This window comes from Anabrus simplex, chromosome 5, assembly GCF_040414725.1.
Source record: "Anabrus simplex isolate iqAnaSimp1 chromosome 5, ASM4041472v1, whole genome shotgun sequence".
In the NCBI taxonomy this organism is placed as follows: Eukaryota; Metazoa; Arthropoda; class Insecta; order Orthoptera; family Tettigoniidae; genus Anabrus; species Anabrus simplex.
The window spans coordinates 352,176,000-352,191,772 of NC_090269.1; the positions used below are offsets into that span (position 1 = coordinate 352,176,000).

At 37.7% G+C, this 15,773-nt stretch overlaps 1 protein-coding gene across 1 annotated transcript in view; it reads right to left on the reverse strand.

The window, feature by feature from the left end:
• LOC136874533 (receptor-type tyrosine-protein phosphatase kappa) overlaps window positions 1–15,773 on the reverse strand; it is a 251,010-nt gene that overhangs the window by 110,939 nt on the left and 124,298 nt on the right. The window contains exons 12-14 of the mRNA XM_068227831.1: window positions 15,468–15,535; window positions 8,619–8,803; window positions 1,507–1,594 (exon numbers count right to left, since the gene is read on the reverse strand). Of these exons, the coding sequence (XP_068083932.1) occupies window positions 1,507–1,594; window positions 8,619–8,803; window positions 15,468–15,535 (341 nt within the window). The remainder of the gene's footprint in view (window positions 1–1,506; window positions 1,595–8,618; window positions 8,804–15,467; window positions 15,536–15,773) is intronic.

Genomic DNA, 15,773 nt, shown 5'->3' on the forward strand with positions numbered 1-15,773 from the left:
TACTAATGGTTGGAATGTCTCCGTGAACAGGGAGGTGAGGATTTTTCTGTAGTTTTCATACTTCCATACAAGTTCTCTTTCCCGCTGCATATAAGGAGGTGGTATGTGGCTAAGTATGGGTAACCAGAAAGAAGGTGTAGGTCTGATTATACCAGTTATAAGACGCATGGTATTGTTGAACTGTATGACAACAAATCTTGTGTAAGTACTATTCATACAAGCTGGAGAACAATATTCTGCAACAGGGTAAACCAATCCCAGAGCTGAAGTATGGAGTGTCGATGCAGAGAATCCCCATGATGTGCCGCAGAGTTCTGGAGAATGTTAATCTGAGTTTTTATTTTGGTAGCTGTTCTCAACAGGTGTTGTTTGTAAATGAGCGTTCTACAATGAGTGACCCCTAGATAGTTCAGGTTTGTGTTATGTCTGAGTAGCCTTCCTTCAAAGTAGACTATGAGCCCTTTGTTAGCCAACTTGTTGCTTAGGTGAAATGTTGAGACATCTGTGTAGACTACCATAAACACCAGACTAGAGATGGCTATGTCTCACGACACTGGTGATAAGGTCACTTATAATGGGGCATATAATAAAAATGGTGCAGCTATTGTAAATGTTGACCTTTGCAGCCATGTCACCAAGATCCCTTAGTACTCCAATCGCTTAATGTCCATCATCATAAACAGTGCAGTCCCTTACCTACGCTCCACAAGCTGGCTGTGATAAAGTGCTGTAAGACTCAATATCAGCATACTCATCAGAGGACTTTCTTATCTGACGTGGACATGTTGGAAGTATGCACGAGGGCTACAAATTCCATGGGTATACAAACTGATGATGGCTGGCAAGTCCTTGGTTCAGTAATATATGTTTTAGAAATCATACCAGCCACTTCATCACATACGGCATCTCCATATACCAGTGGTGATCACAGGAGTTGAATAGACTTCGTCCTCATTCGGCGATGCAACTTCACAGCTGTATAGGATTTGAAAGCCATCTGACTGGATTGTTTAGCCCCAGAATAACCTACTCATCTCTGATACAAAGAGAAGTCAAATAAAAGTAAAAGTAAGATAGATCTCAAGCAAATCAACTGGTGCTAGCCATAGGACCATAAGGCAACTCTCATCACTAATATTATATTCTCCCCAGTCACTCCAGATTCTGTTGATGCTACGAGGCCATCTCTCCACAATTCTGTTGTCAATGTCACCACTTGGCACACTGGGGAGAAATGCTGCTAGTCTAATGATTGAAAAATCAACAGAGTTTGAATCTTTCCATTCTTGTTGATAAGACTAGAAAACAATTCCCTTTCACATAAGAAAATGTTAAGCATGTATTACATGCATTATTGTATTAAAAAAAATGAAATAAAAAATATAAAAAACAGAATTTGTTACATACAGTGTATCATTTTGAGACCAAAGTAAAATCACTGAATTCCAGTTCAATACAGATAAATAGAGGAAACAAAACAGCAATAGAAAGAAAAAAGAAACTTACATGGAATAAGACCTCTGTACCGATTTTTAGGTTTATTCTCTGGTAGGCTACCAATTTCACATGGTTTCATTAATCCATGGGGAACCATCTGTAAACATACCAATGGACTTAAATTTAATCTGTTACTGTGATATCTGTGTTTCAGAGAGGGAAAAAAGCATGAGGGCTGAATGGCTGGACAAAGCATGTAGCAAAGTTTAAGATATCTCAGCACTATCTATTGAAAATTTTATTGTCCTCTTCCTATTATTTGAGTATTCAACAACAACAACAAAAAACATTTAACAAGAGGAATATTCCACCAAAGGAGCTTAGAAGCTCAGAAACAACAGGGGAGGTTGTAAGTTCAGAAAATTTACAATATGGGGAAAGAACTCCCATTTCAAATCAGTCTGAGAACACAGACCACTAGGTCTTATAAATTTCCAAGCAGTAGATATAAGCTAACCTTTACCTTGCTGAGAGAAAATACAGTTCAGAGAAGGAAGCTGTAGCGTCTAGAATATAGTTACATAGGACGGGTTTCGAACCCTGGAGCTCACTTAACAATTATAAATTACAAATGCCCTTTATTGAGCCACAAGACAACATTAATGTTAAATGTCTTACACCACTGACATACTGCTTAAAAAATTTAATAAGGTAATAACCTTCACTACCCTTATATTACGGGGGAGCCACACTCAAAAAAGGATTGAAAGATCCAGAAGTTTAAAGGGGCCGAAGCCCACACTACATGGCCATGAAATGAGAGGGAAAAAAAAGGGATATAAAGGTTCACTAGAAAAGGCTAATAACAAAAGGAATAATGGAGGCTGAAACTCTTAAGCACTTTGAAATTTAAGTTTTAAATAAAACCTAACAAGGCTTAAGGCCCAGTGACACAGTGGATACGCCATTCTACTAGATGTCAAGGGAACGCAAAACTAAAGTCCGAAACAAGGTAGCAGAATTTGGAAACTGGAAAACTAGTCACCCAAAAGCAATTAGAAGAAGAAAAATGAGTATACACCATCCTTACATTTTACAAATCTAGGGGAGAATAATTTTAAGCCCAAAGACAGCCCAAGAAACATACATTTTAAGGTTAAATGAAAAGAGAAAGGAAAACAAATTAAAATTGAAGTTAACGCATGTTGTCCTAATCGTTACATGGTAATGGGGAATGCTGGAATCTTCTGTTAAATCATGTAAATAAATAAAATCAGTCAAATAAAAGTAACAGTATGATAGATCTTAAGCAAATCAAATGACACTACCCATAGGACCATAAGGCAATTTAGGTTACCAAACCTCCAAACACAAACATTCTCGATAATCAATTATAGTCCCTCAACACAAGGTAGCACTAGAAAGTACAGTAGCTGATAGTGATATCTGTTGCCTAAAGGTAAAACTTCAATATAAAATAATTCAGTCAGTTCAGAATAGATAACACCACAGTTGGAGATCATCATCATCATCATCATCATCATCATCATCATCACCATATGATTTCCTTCCAGCAAGCCGGGTAGAAACTTTGTAAACGATATGCCTCCACTGAATTCTGTCCTGGTATAGTTTTTCCTTCTTGATTGCATCCCATGTTACTCCTCTCCTCTTGAGATCATTAACCTGGTCTGTCAATCTCTTTCTAGATGATAATTTTGCCTTCACCTTGGGCTGATAGCTCCTCATACCAGCCCCTCGGCTCAGCATCTCCTTAGTTCGTTGTACACTCAAAGTTTCACTGCAGTTAGACCCTTAGCTCAAAAAACATGCAGCTTTTATAGGAGGCTGGCAGATAGTTCCAGAACAATTATGTCATATAATTTTTTTATTGGAGGAACAGATTTTGATATCAAAGCTTTTGATAGGCAGATAAATCTAATAACAGTGAAGATAACTCCAAAATATTAAATAAACAATTGAATGTTGATTAGGTTACCAAATCTCCAAACACAAACATTCTCGATAATCAATTAATAATGGCGTGTGGCCTCCGAAGAGACCGAGTGCAGGTCTTTCGAGTTCACGCCGTATAGGCGACCTGCGCGTCTATGAGAATGGGACCCTACTTATGATGAATTCTAATGCTGAAAATGACACACACACCCAGCCCCCGAGCCATTGGAATTAACCAATGAAGGTTAAAATCCCTGACCCGGCCGGGAATCGAACCCAGGCCTTCTGAACCGAAGGCCAGTACGCTGACCATTCAGCCAACGAGTCGGACCTCGATAATGAATTATAGTCCCTCAACACAAGGTAGCACTAGAAAGTACAGTAGCTGATAGTGATATCTGTTGCCTAAAGGTAAAACTTGTAGGATATTAGTTCAGTCAGTTCAGAATAGATAACACCACTGTTGGAGATCATCATCATCATCATAATTAGGATTTCCTTCCAGCAAGCCAGGTAGGAACGTTGTGAATAATATGCCTCCACTGAATTCTGTCCTGGTATAGTTTTTCCCTCTCGACTGCATCCCATGTTACTCCTCTCCTCTTGAGATCTTCATTAACCTGGTCTGTCAATCTCTTTCTAGGCCGTCCAACAGGTCTTCTTCCGGGTACCTCCATCTCCAGATACTGGCGTTTGAGTTCGAGTTGGGTGCATTCGCTTCACATGACCTAATCACTTTAATTTCGCAGCACCTATCCTTTCCTCCATGGTCAAGTTCACCTGCAGGTCTCTCCTTACATATTCATTTTTGACTCCGTCTCTCCTGGTTTTTTTTGTAGAGCTGACCTAAGGAACTACATTTTACATGCTTGCATTTGACTCACTTCTCTCCTATTTATGACACAGGTCTCCAGACTATACATCATGATTGGCAGAAGATAGGTTTTATACATTGTCTGTTTAGCTCTTAAAAGGACTCCCTTGTCCCAGATTAGGTTTCGTACTTGGTGGAAGAACCTGGATCCCTTTGCTACTCTGTTTAATACTTCTATGTTGGCACTTCCATCACATGATATAACACTATCCAAATAAATGAAACTTTTCACACTTTCAACCTTCTCTCCCTCCAGTATGATGTTACAAGGTGTGGGCATCCTGCACATCTGCATTGGCACTGACTTGCCAATTTAAACTTTTGGAGAGGTCTAATTCATGGTGCAAAATCCAGCAAATATAATTAGTGCCTTCAATTTCCCTGCAAAGCACCTGCCTGGTGGCCATGATTGTTAAGGTGACACCGTGGTTAGAGGTTCGAGTCCCTTTATTTTAAATGTCAATTTTTCTTGTTTACTCTTTAAGTGTGACTACATTTTATAGTGTAAAACATTTTTAATGTGCAAATTTATTGTAAATAGGACTTAATGAATGACTTAACCTTGAGACAATAGTATAAAAGATGGCTGAAGATGCTCGACACAGTGAGCGAAACATGTTCCAATTAATGTTTGCATTGTAATGTCCCTTTAGGACAATAAACAATAAACATTTTATGTATTGAATTGGTGTATATAATAAATAAAGGAATTGTAAATACTAACAGTAAGTTCAATACCGGTAAAAACATGAAATTGGTCTTATGCAATCAAGTCCCTTTGTTCGAAAACATTTTCATCACCAGAATGTTAGCCAGTTTAAATTAAGACTATAAATTAAGACTTCAGTGTTTTTATCATTATTGGTTATACGTTTGCTTATGTCTTCCATTTGGAGCGTGGGTGAAGATGACCCAATATATATGGGGTCAAAACTAGTCCCGGTTTTATACACAATATACAAACTAATAGTATTGAATAGATGGACCCTTCCTACCCTTTGATAGTGATCAATTGTCAATACGGACCATAATGAAATTCCAACTTAATGATAGCCACTGTTAGCTAAAGCTACTCATCTTGGTGAAAGTAAAAATCACAGCAACTTTTCTACAATTCTGTTTTGTAGCAAATATTAAAAGATGTGAACACTATTCTTGTGGTTTTACATAGCATGGAATTCACTTAGGTATTACAACAAGCATAAAAATAATGCATACTACATCATATTTACCAGTACTCAAATTAAAGTCTAGGGACAAGGGTGTGTTGTTCTGGACTACTATTATGCAGCTTCATTTAATTCTACTCCTCTTATCATTAAATCATAAAAAAGTGAGTCAAACCATCATTGCCTTGCTGTCCTTCTACTCCTCTTGCCATCCATGGCAGAGTCCATTTTATCATTCAAAGTAAATTATCCTCCTCAATATGCCTTATATGATCCAACCACCAAAACTGGTTTATATTCATACAGCTTCATCCGTCAAGTTTATTCCTAACTTAGCCTCTATCTTCTCATTCCAAGTAATTTCCTGACATTGTTTCCACATGTTTGTACCAGCAATCATTTTTGCTACTTTTATGTCCGTTACTTCTAACTTAGGAATAAGATAAACCAAGTACACCCAGCTTTCACTCTCACACAGTAAAGTCTGATAAGATGCTTTTGTCCAGGAGACTTCTTTCTTACAAATACAGTTGACTGCAATTGTGAGCTCATAGCATTAACACTTTGAAGATGAGCCATGTACGCCATACAGTGCTGAGTTCTAGTGCTTATATATCTGCTTCAATGTACTACAAACATTAGCAGAGTGCTGAAACATATTCTGGAGTGCTTGTAGTTATTGAAAAAAAAAAAAAAAAACCTCATAGCAGCAGCAGATCATTGGAACCTAATTCTATTATGATACTATGTTAGTACTACCGAGGCAGCTTCATAGCCACATAGTCTTATGCAGGTGACAACTAGAGCCAATTTCCACAATTAATGTATTTTTTCATTTCTCAATAATTAGTATGTATGCTGTGTTTCATAAATGTATCATGGTGTGTGTGACTACATAATTTTTCATGTTTTTAATATGCATTATAAAAATTAAAAAAGATTAAAGTAGAAAACAGGGTTTTTTAATTTACTTATAAAATGTAGTGGTTTTGCGCCAATTTTGAAAAACAAGGTATACATGCGTACCTCAAATGTTGCTGAATCCAAAATAGGTTTTTGACTGTAAGTAAGGTCATCAGTTATTCCTGTACATGAGGGTAATCCCAAAAATAAGGTCTCCTATTTTTTTCATGGCTTGGCAGCCGTTGAGAATGGGGTTCCCGTTGGATGTTACTGCCAAGTGCAAAATGCACGCAGTTATTCGGATTTTGAATGCAAAAGGTACTGAACCAATTGAAATCTATCGCCAATTGACGGAAGTGTATGGTGAGTCATGCATGGATGTCAAAAATGTTCGTAAGTGGTGTAGAGAGTTTGCAGCCGGTAGAAGTGAAATTCATGACGAACAAAGGAGCGAGAGACTGTCATTTTCCGTCAAGTCAGTCGTGAAGGTTGAGCAAATCATGCGTGAAGTTCGGCGGATCACCCTGGATGATCTCTGCACTTTGGTTCCTGAGGTTTCCCGAAGTGCCGCTCACAGAATTTTAATGGAAAAGTTGAAACACCGGAAGGTGTGCACAAGATGGGTGCCACGCATGCTGACTGAAGACCACATGCGGCAACGAGTTGATTCTTCCTGCACATTTCTTCAATGCTTTGAAGCCGAACAAGACAACTTTTTGGACTCAACTGTCATGGGTGACGAAGCCTGGGCATTCTACTTTACCCCTGAGACCAAGCAACAATCACGCCAGTGGGGACATCCCTCTTCGCCAAAGCCGTGGATATTTAAAGATAAAAATTTCATTGTTCCGTATTGAAATTATTGATGTTAAAAATTAAATAACTGAAAAGGAGGTTCAACCTATTCTTTTAAGTATTGAATAGGTTGAACCTCCTTTTCAATTATTTAATTTTTAAAGCCGTGGATATTCAAGCAAACACAGTCTGCCGGTAAAGTCATGACAACTGTGTTTTGGGACCGAAAAGAGGTATTGTTGGTCGACTTTATGCCCATTGGGACCACAATTAACGCTGACAGGTACTGTGAGACCATGAAAAAACATGGCAGGCAATTCAGAACCGGAGAAGAAGAATGTTGAGCAAGGGTGTAAACATTCTCCATGACAACGCTCGCCCGCACGTCGACCGGCAAACTGTTGCTCTCCTGCAACAGTTTCAGTGGAACGTCATCACCCACTCACCCTATAGTCCCAACTTGGCGCCCAGTGACTATCACTTGTTCCCTAAGTTGAAAGAACATTTGGCTGGAAAGCAATTCAGCACCGACGACGAGGTGAAAGATGAGGTTCACAACTTCCTGAACAGCATGGCGGCGAGCTGGTATGTCATGGGCATACAAAAACTGTCACAGCGTCTACAAAAGTGCATCAACCAAAATGGTGATTATGTAGAAAACTAGCTAAATGTTCAAGCTGTAAAATGATGTAAACCGTTGTAGAAATAAACAGGCCTATGTATTTATTAAAAAAATAGGAGACCTTATTTTCGTGATTACCTTCATAAAAATATGAAAACGCACTAAAATGCTCAATCCACAGTGTAAGATCTAACTTCACCTGCTCAGTCTTCAATGTGTTAAATACAAGAAATGATCCACCTGTTCCAGTTTCATATTTCCTACCTGACATTTCAATCCTTTTAGGTTTCTTCCCTACTGACATAACTTTAATCTTGGAAATTCTAATTTTCATATCATACTCACTGACCCTCCTTTCAGGCTCTAAGATACTGCAGGCTTTCATCACAGCCTGCCATTGAAATTAAGTCGTTGGCATAGGTTAAACTCCTTACTACATTTCTACCCAATTCAATCCCACTCTGTCATTTTATATCTTTCAGTAAATGATCCATGTAAACTATGAACAATAAAGGTGAAAGATCACAGCCTTGTCTGACCTCTTGTAACTGTTTTGAACCAAAAACTCATTCCACTATCAATTCTCACTGTGTCTTGATTAACAACAAAAAATAACTTTGATTGCCTCTAATAACCTACCTCGGATCCCATAATCCCCCCAGTACAGCTAAGATCTTTTCCCTGGTACTTTGTCGTATGCTATCTTTAATGCAAAAAAAACTAATGCAAGACTAAGAAACGCTAGAAAATACCTCGAATACTATATCTACTTTAACAAATTTTCATAAATTATCTCTTCTCTATTTAACATACAAAATGAAGTTTCTGAAGAAAATAAAGAGGGAAATAGATTAATACTCACTGCATATTGACTCTGAAATTCACCAGTCACTAGAGCACTTCTTACATATTGTTCAAGCATGCTCACTGGTATTCTCCGACTTGTTTGCTGAACAAACTCCACTGCACCTGAGCCCGGTCTTTGCTGTGGTATTATAGGAAATGTTGGTAATGTTTTATCAGGTTTATACTGGACATTCATTGGTTCTGAAATGAATAAATGTATATTACAACTGAAGTTATACTGTAAAGAGTAATATAGTACATAAGGGCAAAAGATCTCTATAGGTCGACACCCCGAACAAATAGCATTTAAAAAAAAATATATAGTACATTATGCAACAAGCCTATAATGGCAATAATTAAGTCACGAGTATGTTTATAAAATGAGCGATGCGAGTTTTATAATTTCCATATGAGTGCCTTAATTACCATTATAGGCAGCTGCCTCTGTGGATCCGTGGTAGAGTGTCAGCCTCCGGATCCCAAGATAGTGGGTTTAAACCCGGCAGAGGTAGTCGGATTTTTGAAGGGCGGAAAAAAGTCCATTCGACACTCCATGCCGTACGATGTCGGCATGTAAAAGATCTCTGGTGATACTTTTGGTATTTACCCGACAAAATTAATTAAATCTCAGCTATAGACGCCCAAGAGAGATCCGGTTTACTCTAGGTCCGCTAGATGACAGACAAAGTAAACCGGAATGTCAAAATTGACGAGCAGACAGCCAGATGGCGTCAAATCAAAATGTCTGCAAACGGTAGCTGAGGCCATACAATTATTATTATTATTATTATTATTATTATTATTATTATTATTATTATTATTATTATTATTATTATTATTATTATTACCATTATAGGCGAGTTGCATGCGACTGATTATGCTCGACGATAATTATAACTCTATTTTTAAAATATTCATAAATTTCTGTTGAGATGTCGCTTGACAGTTGAGTTTACTGAACAGACCACAGAACGCATGCACTGGGTTATTGATTTTCCGTGAGTGGATGAGAGACCTTGACAACAACATATGTTTTCAAAGCTTTGATAGAAGGTTATCATAACCTAGCTTTATTTCAAATACAAATTGTTTATTGTACAGTTGGTGAAGTGAATTTATGGGAATGTGCCGTGTGGGTGTGGAATATTGGAAGTAGAAGGTGCATTGATGTTAATATATGTGTCCGACATGTTTGATTTTGGAAACAAGTGCAAAGCGAGTGCATTCAGCGCAAGTGTGATGCTATCCTTACCTAATTGGTCAAACAGTTGCATCATAATGAAAATCTGAACTCTGATTGGTGGAGAACCTGTATCAAAATGAAAATCTGAACTCTGTTGATGGAGAACCTGTATCATAATGAAACTTGAACGACTGAACTCGATAGCTGCAGTCGCTTAAGTGTGGTCAGTATCCAGTATTCGGGAGATAGTGGGTTCGAACCCCACTGTTGGCAGCCCTGAAGATGGTTTTCCGTGGTTTTCATTTTCACGCCGGGCAAGTGCTGTACCTTAACTAAGGTCACAGGTGCTTCCTTCCCACTCCTACACCTTTTCTGTACCATCGTCGCCATAAGACCTATCTGTGTCGGTGCGACGTAAAGCAACTTGTAAGAAAAGAAACTTGAACTATAATGAGCCTCTTTAAGATTCAGTGCTCTGGAATATAATATTTATATTTTAGCATCGTCGAGCATAAAATAAGTTATAGGACTGTAAGCAACTACAAAAAGTCCTAGACAATGTTGTGAAGTGGACAGTATGGTATGATGGTAAATGGGATGAAGAGCCAGGTTGTAGGCTTTTTACATCACACTGACACAGACAGGTCTTACGGTGATGACGAAATAGGAAAAGGCTAGGAGTGGGAAGAAAGTGACCATGGCCTTGAATAAGATACAGCCCCAGCATATTCCTGGTGTGAAAATGGGAAAACACGGAAAACAATCTTCAGGACTACCGACAGTGCAGTTCGAACCCACTATCTCCCGAATGCAAGCTGACGGCAATGTTGTAAGATTTACCAATACGAAGGTCCTCTCAGTTTTCATTACTATGTTAGTGGGGTAATAGTACATCATGAGGATCACTGTAAGTACTTAGGTGTTAGTATAAGGAAATATCTTCATTGGCGTAATCACATTAATGAAGTTGTAAATAAAGGTTACATATCTCTTCATAAAGTTAAGAGGGTATTTAGGGGTTGCAGTAAGGATGTAAAGGCGAGAGCATGTAAGTCTCTGGTAAGACCCCAATTAGAGTATGGTTCCAGTGTATGGGACCAACACCAGGATTACTTGACACGTGAACCGGAAAATATCCAAATGAAAGGAGCATAATTTTTCTGGGCGATTTCCAATAAAAAAGAGTAGCATTACAAAAATGTTGTGAACTTTAGGCTGGGAAGTATTAGGAGCAAGAAGACAAGCTGCTTGACTAAGTGGTATATACATTAAATACTTCCACCTGTTTGATACTATATATTTGCTCTAAGCAAATGACATATTTGTAGAACATGTTTCATTCCTTAGGAACATTTTCAGCTTCATAGCACTGCTTAAATGAAAAAACATAGAATTTTCTTCTGGTCAAGAAAAAACATCTTAAAATAGTACCTTTGTAGTGTTTGAATGAATGAAAACCTACAGCCTGTTTTCCAGTCAATGACCGGGTCAGGGATGGAATGAATGAAGCCCTCATCTTGCGGTGAGGATAGGAAATGTGCCAGATGCCAAGGCCTGTCGCACTCCTCTGGGGTAATGATTAATGACTGACAGATGAAATGAAATGATATTGGAGAGTGTTGCTGGAATGAAAGATGACATGGAAAACTGGAGTACCCAGAGAAAAACCTGTCTCGCTTCCACTTTGTCCAGCACAAATCTCACATGGAGTGACCGGGATTTGGACCATGGAACCCAGTGGTGAGAGGCTGACATGCTGCCGCCTGAGCCACAGAGGCTTACCCTTTGTAGTGCTTAAAACAACTAATTTACAAGAGAGAAAATAATTAAAATATGTGGGGAGGGTTGAATGGGTTGGTGAAGTGGGAAGGAAAGATGGATCTACTTATGTTCTAACCTAATTTAAAACAATCATTTATTAAAACTTTTTGGGTCCACCTTATTCAATACCTTACAATTTCGTTGCGAAGATGTAATTAAAACATATTATGTTTAATTCAGTACTAGTTTCGATGCTATACTGCATCATCATCAGCTGAACAGAGGTTTCTAGAAAAATTGACAATCATATAAGTTTATTAACATCAACTTCATCACATTTAAAATCATATTAATAACCATGAAACTGTATTAAAAAGTATATTGTCTATTTATCCATCCCTATTTCCCAACAAGTCAAAGACTTGCAGGTCTTATGCAACAAACTAATAAAAACATATGAAAACTGGTTTGCTCAATTATAATATAAAGTGAATTCAAAGCAGAACAACAGATTGTAAAATAGAAATAGTGTTGAAAACTATTTGTGTTTAATCAATCACACTTCATAAGACTTCACGTAGTATTAAAAATGAGTTCCATAAAAACTACAGTGTTTCTTTGACAGTGTTGTTCAATGAAGCAATCCTAATGAGGTGGAAACGAACTCAAAGTCCTTTAAGATATTACCAAGGACAACATTTCCCAGTTCAATGCGGACCTGTAAATAACAAGATATGTTATAATTATCACTTCACCGAAGAGGCAAGATATAAGGTTGTGTCCTATAGCGTAATTGCTTCTACGTGACTCACCTCAAAAGGTCGCCAACAATGCGAAGCGCATTGAAGCACAGCAAGCAGTGATGTGATAGAGTTTAAGTGCCCAAGGTGGGTTGGGATTGAAGAGGAGGAGTAGGGGCATGTGGGAGGAGCAACTGAAGAGTGGCAGTATGGTGGGGCTTTGGAGGGTGTGGACATAAGGAGCAACTAGAAAAGCTATTATGCATAATACAAAACACCAAACTATTGACTGGGACCTGTACGTTTTTAAAAAAAGTAATAGGAAAATCAAATACATTTTTTTATTTTTTAGAAATCTCATTTGAATTAAGGTTTGGATTGAAGTATTGATCTAAGTGTATATAGCAACATTCCATAACATCAAGCAAACTTCCTTTTTCTAAGTTCCCCAGGATCTCAATGTCACACTCTATAGTTGTGAATTTATTTACATAACTAAGAATCTATTTATGTAACCAGTATAAGTGAAAATATAAGTATTGAATAGGTGGAACAAATTAAAACACCTTTATTATTGTTGAACATACCACTTAGTCGAGCAGCTCGTCTTCTTTCTCATAATTCTTCCCAGCCCAAACTTTGCAACATTTTTGTAACGCTACTCTTTTGCTGGAAATCACCCAGAACAAATCGAGCTGTTTTTCTTTGGATTTTTCCAGTTCTTGAATCAGATAATCCTGGTGAGGATCCCATACACTGGAACCATACTCTAGTTGGGGTCTTACCAGAGACTTACATGCCCTCTCCTTTACATCCTTACTACAACCCCTAAACACCCTCATAACCATGTGCAGAGATCTGTACCCTTTATTTACAATCCCATTTATGTGATAAACCCAATGAAGATCTTTCCTTATATTAACACCTAGATACTTACAATGATCCCCAAAAGGCACTTTCACACCATCAATGCAGTAATTAAAACTGAGAGGACTTTTCCTATTTGTGAAACTCACAACCTGACTTTTAACCCCGTTTATCATCATACCATTTCCCACCGTCCATCTCACAACACTATCGAGGTCACCCTGCAGCTGCTCACAATCTTGTAACTTATTTATTACTCTATACAGAATAACATCCTCTGCAAAAAGCCTTACCTCTGATTCCACTGCTTTACTCATATCATTTATATATAAGAAAACATAAAGGTCCAATAATACTGCCCTGAGGAATCCCCCTCTTAGGGGACTTAGAGGACTTAAATGGTCTGGGCATGTTAAAAGAATGAAAAGCACAAAAATACTGCGATCTTGTACAGAAAGAAGGGTAGCAGATAGAAGACTGGTAGGAAGAGTGAGAAAAAGGTTTAAGGACCAACTGAGGGAAGATATGAAGAGAAGAGGATAGAATTGGGAAGTTTTCATGGACAATAAAACCTACTTGGACAGGCAGCACTGGAGAGAGCTTGTTTACAGCGAACCTTCATGGCATGCTGGAAGGGCTCAATGATGATGACTTATATGTGCCCGTTTAAACCCTTGATGCTGACCTCCATATGTCTATAGACTTTCTTTTCTTCACATGGTGCCGACCTCCATGTGTAGTATAGACCACTGTAGGCCTAATTTCATTTTGTTTTAGCTTGAAAAGTTTTTAACGCCATTCTGGTGTAGGGGTAGCATGTCAGCCTCTTACCCAGAGATCCTGTGTTAGATTCCCGGCTAGGTCAGGGAATTTTGCCTGGATCTGAGGGCTGGTTCGAGGTCCATTCGGTGTATGTGATTACAATTAATGAGCTATCTGAATTTGAGATGGCGGCCCCGGTCTAGAAAATCTAGAATAACGGCCAAGAGGATTCGTCGTGCTGACAATATGACACCTCATAATCTGCAGGCCTTTGGGCTGAGCAGCAGTTGGTTGGTAGGCCAAGGCCCTCTGGGGCTGTTGTGCCATGGTTGTTTTCTTTTGTAACGTTTTAAAGTTGTTGAGATGGAAATGGTATATCTTTGAAGGTGAAGATCTCTGCATTCCTTGTATGTATGAATCAGTACAAATCAGTGTTTCTCGTTTCCTTTCTGAAGTGTTTGAAATTGTCTGATCTCTTTCTGCTTGAGAGCATATAGGCTTAAATTTCTGCTGCATTCTAGTGAAGTTATGTTTCATTTCAGGATGTTTATTTATGTAGATTGATAGTATAAATTGCCATCTCTTCACTGATATGAATACTGAAATCATCTGGTGAGAATTGTTATAATTCTTTCAACACCTCATAAGCGAGTAGTAATTACTTGACTCACTGTCACTTCAAATACCGGTACAATATTTCATTGTGCGGTGCAGTTTGAATGAAAGAGGAGCAATTAAGTTTTAATAAATCAGATGATAACAGCACTACACGAGACTGAAATGAGCAAAGTGAGAGTACACATATAACATAAGGAATGGAAAGGCATGGCATGACCAGTGATGGACGACAAAACACTTAAATTACACACCTTATTTCTCATGAACTAATCTTCCCATTAACCTGAGATTTGTGCTAAATGAATCTTTGAACTATTGTTCCTGGTTCTTCTGCTCAAAGTTCCCGAGGAAACAATTGCCATAGTTTTCATTGCATTGTGAAACAACCCAGGCAAATACAAGAACATCCCTTTTATTCCATACAAAATGTGGAAGGTCTCTTCTCCATTACTACATTACGAAGTAAATATAAAGTTAATGAATGTAAACTACATTCTTTTGAGTCCCTACTGTAAAAATTTGAAAATAATCTGAGCTAAACTGTTGTAACAGTGAATTTTTAAAAACATCGTTACATTTTCTTACTACTTATGTCTGAATCACCTCTGTCCACTGATTAAAGCAGCACTCAAATATCTGAGGGGTTAAAATTGCCATAGAAATATGAATGTATCTTTCATGTAGTTAGGACGATAATTTAATATTTATAGTAAGATCAAATTAATATTTATAGTATGATTTCTCTATGCATCTAATATTACTACCATGTTAAGAAGCTGCTGTGAATAAAATAAAAAAAAGAGAGAAAGAGATAAAATCATACATACATACATACATACATACATACATACATACATACATACATACATACATACATACATACATACATACATACATACTGTTAATATAAACAAATAATGAATTATTCTCTCACTTAGCTCTTGTTGATGTTGCAGTAGAGGCATTCCGTTTACTTTTGAGTTTTTCCTCCTCTTGTACAATCTGAAATAACAAGTACATCTTAATTTCATTGACTGAGTTGTCTTGCCTCTAACTTTATTTAACATAGCTTATCTAATAATATGTCAATACATATAAAAAAATGTCATTTTGATGAGGATGACATTATTAAATTTTTTCTGATTATACACAGTTCAAAAAAAATTAGGGGAATATGTTTTGTAATGTCTGGTATGTGAACGTTAATTTGGTAGATGGGGTTCCAATGGTCGTAACAGCA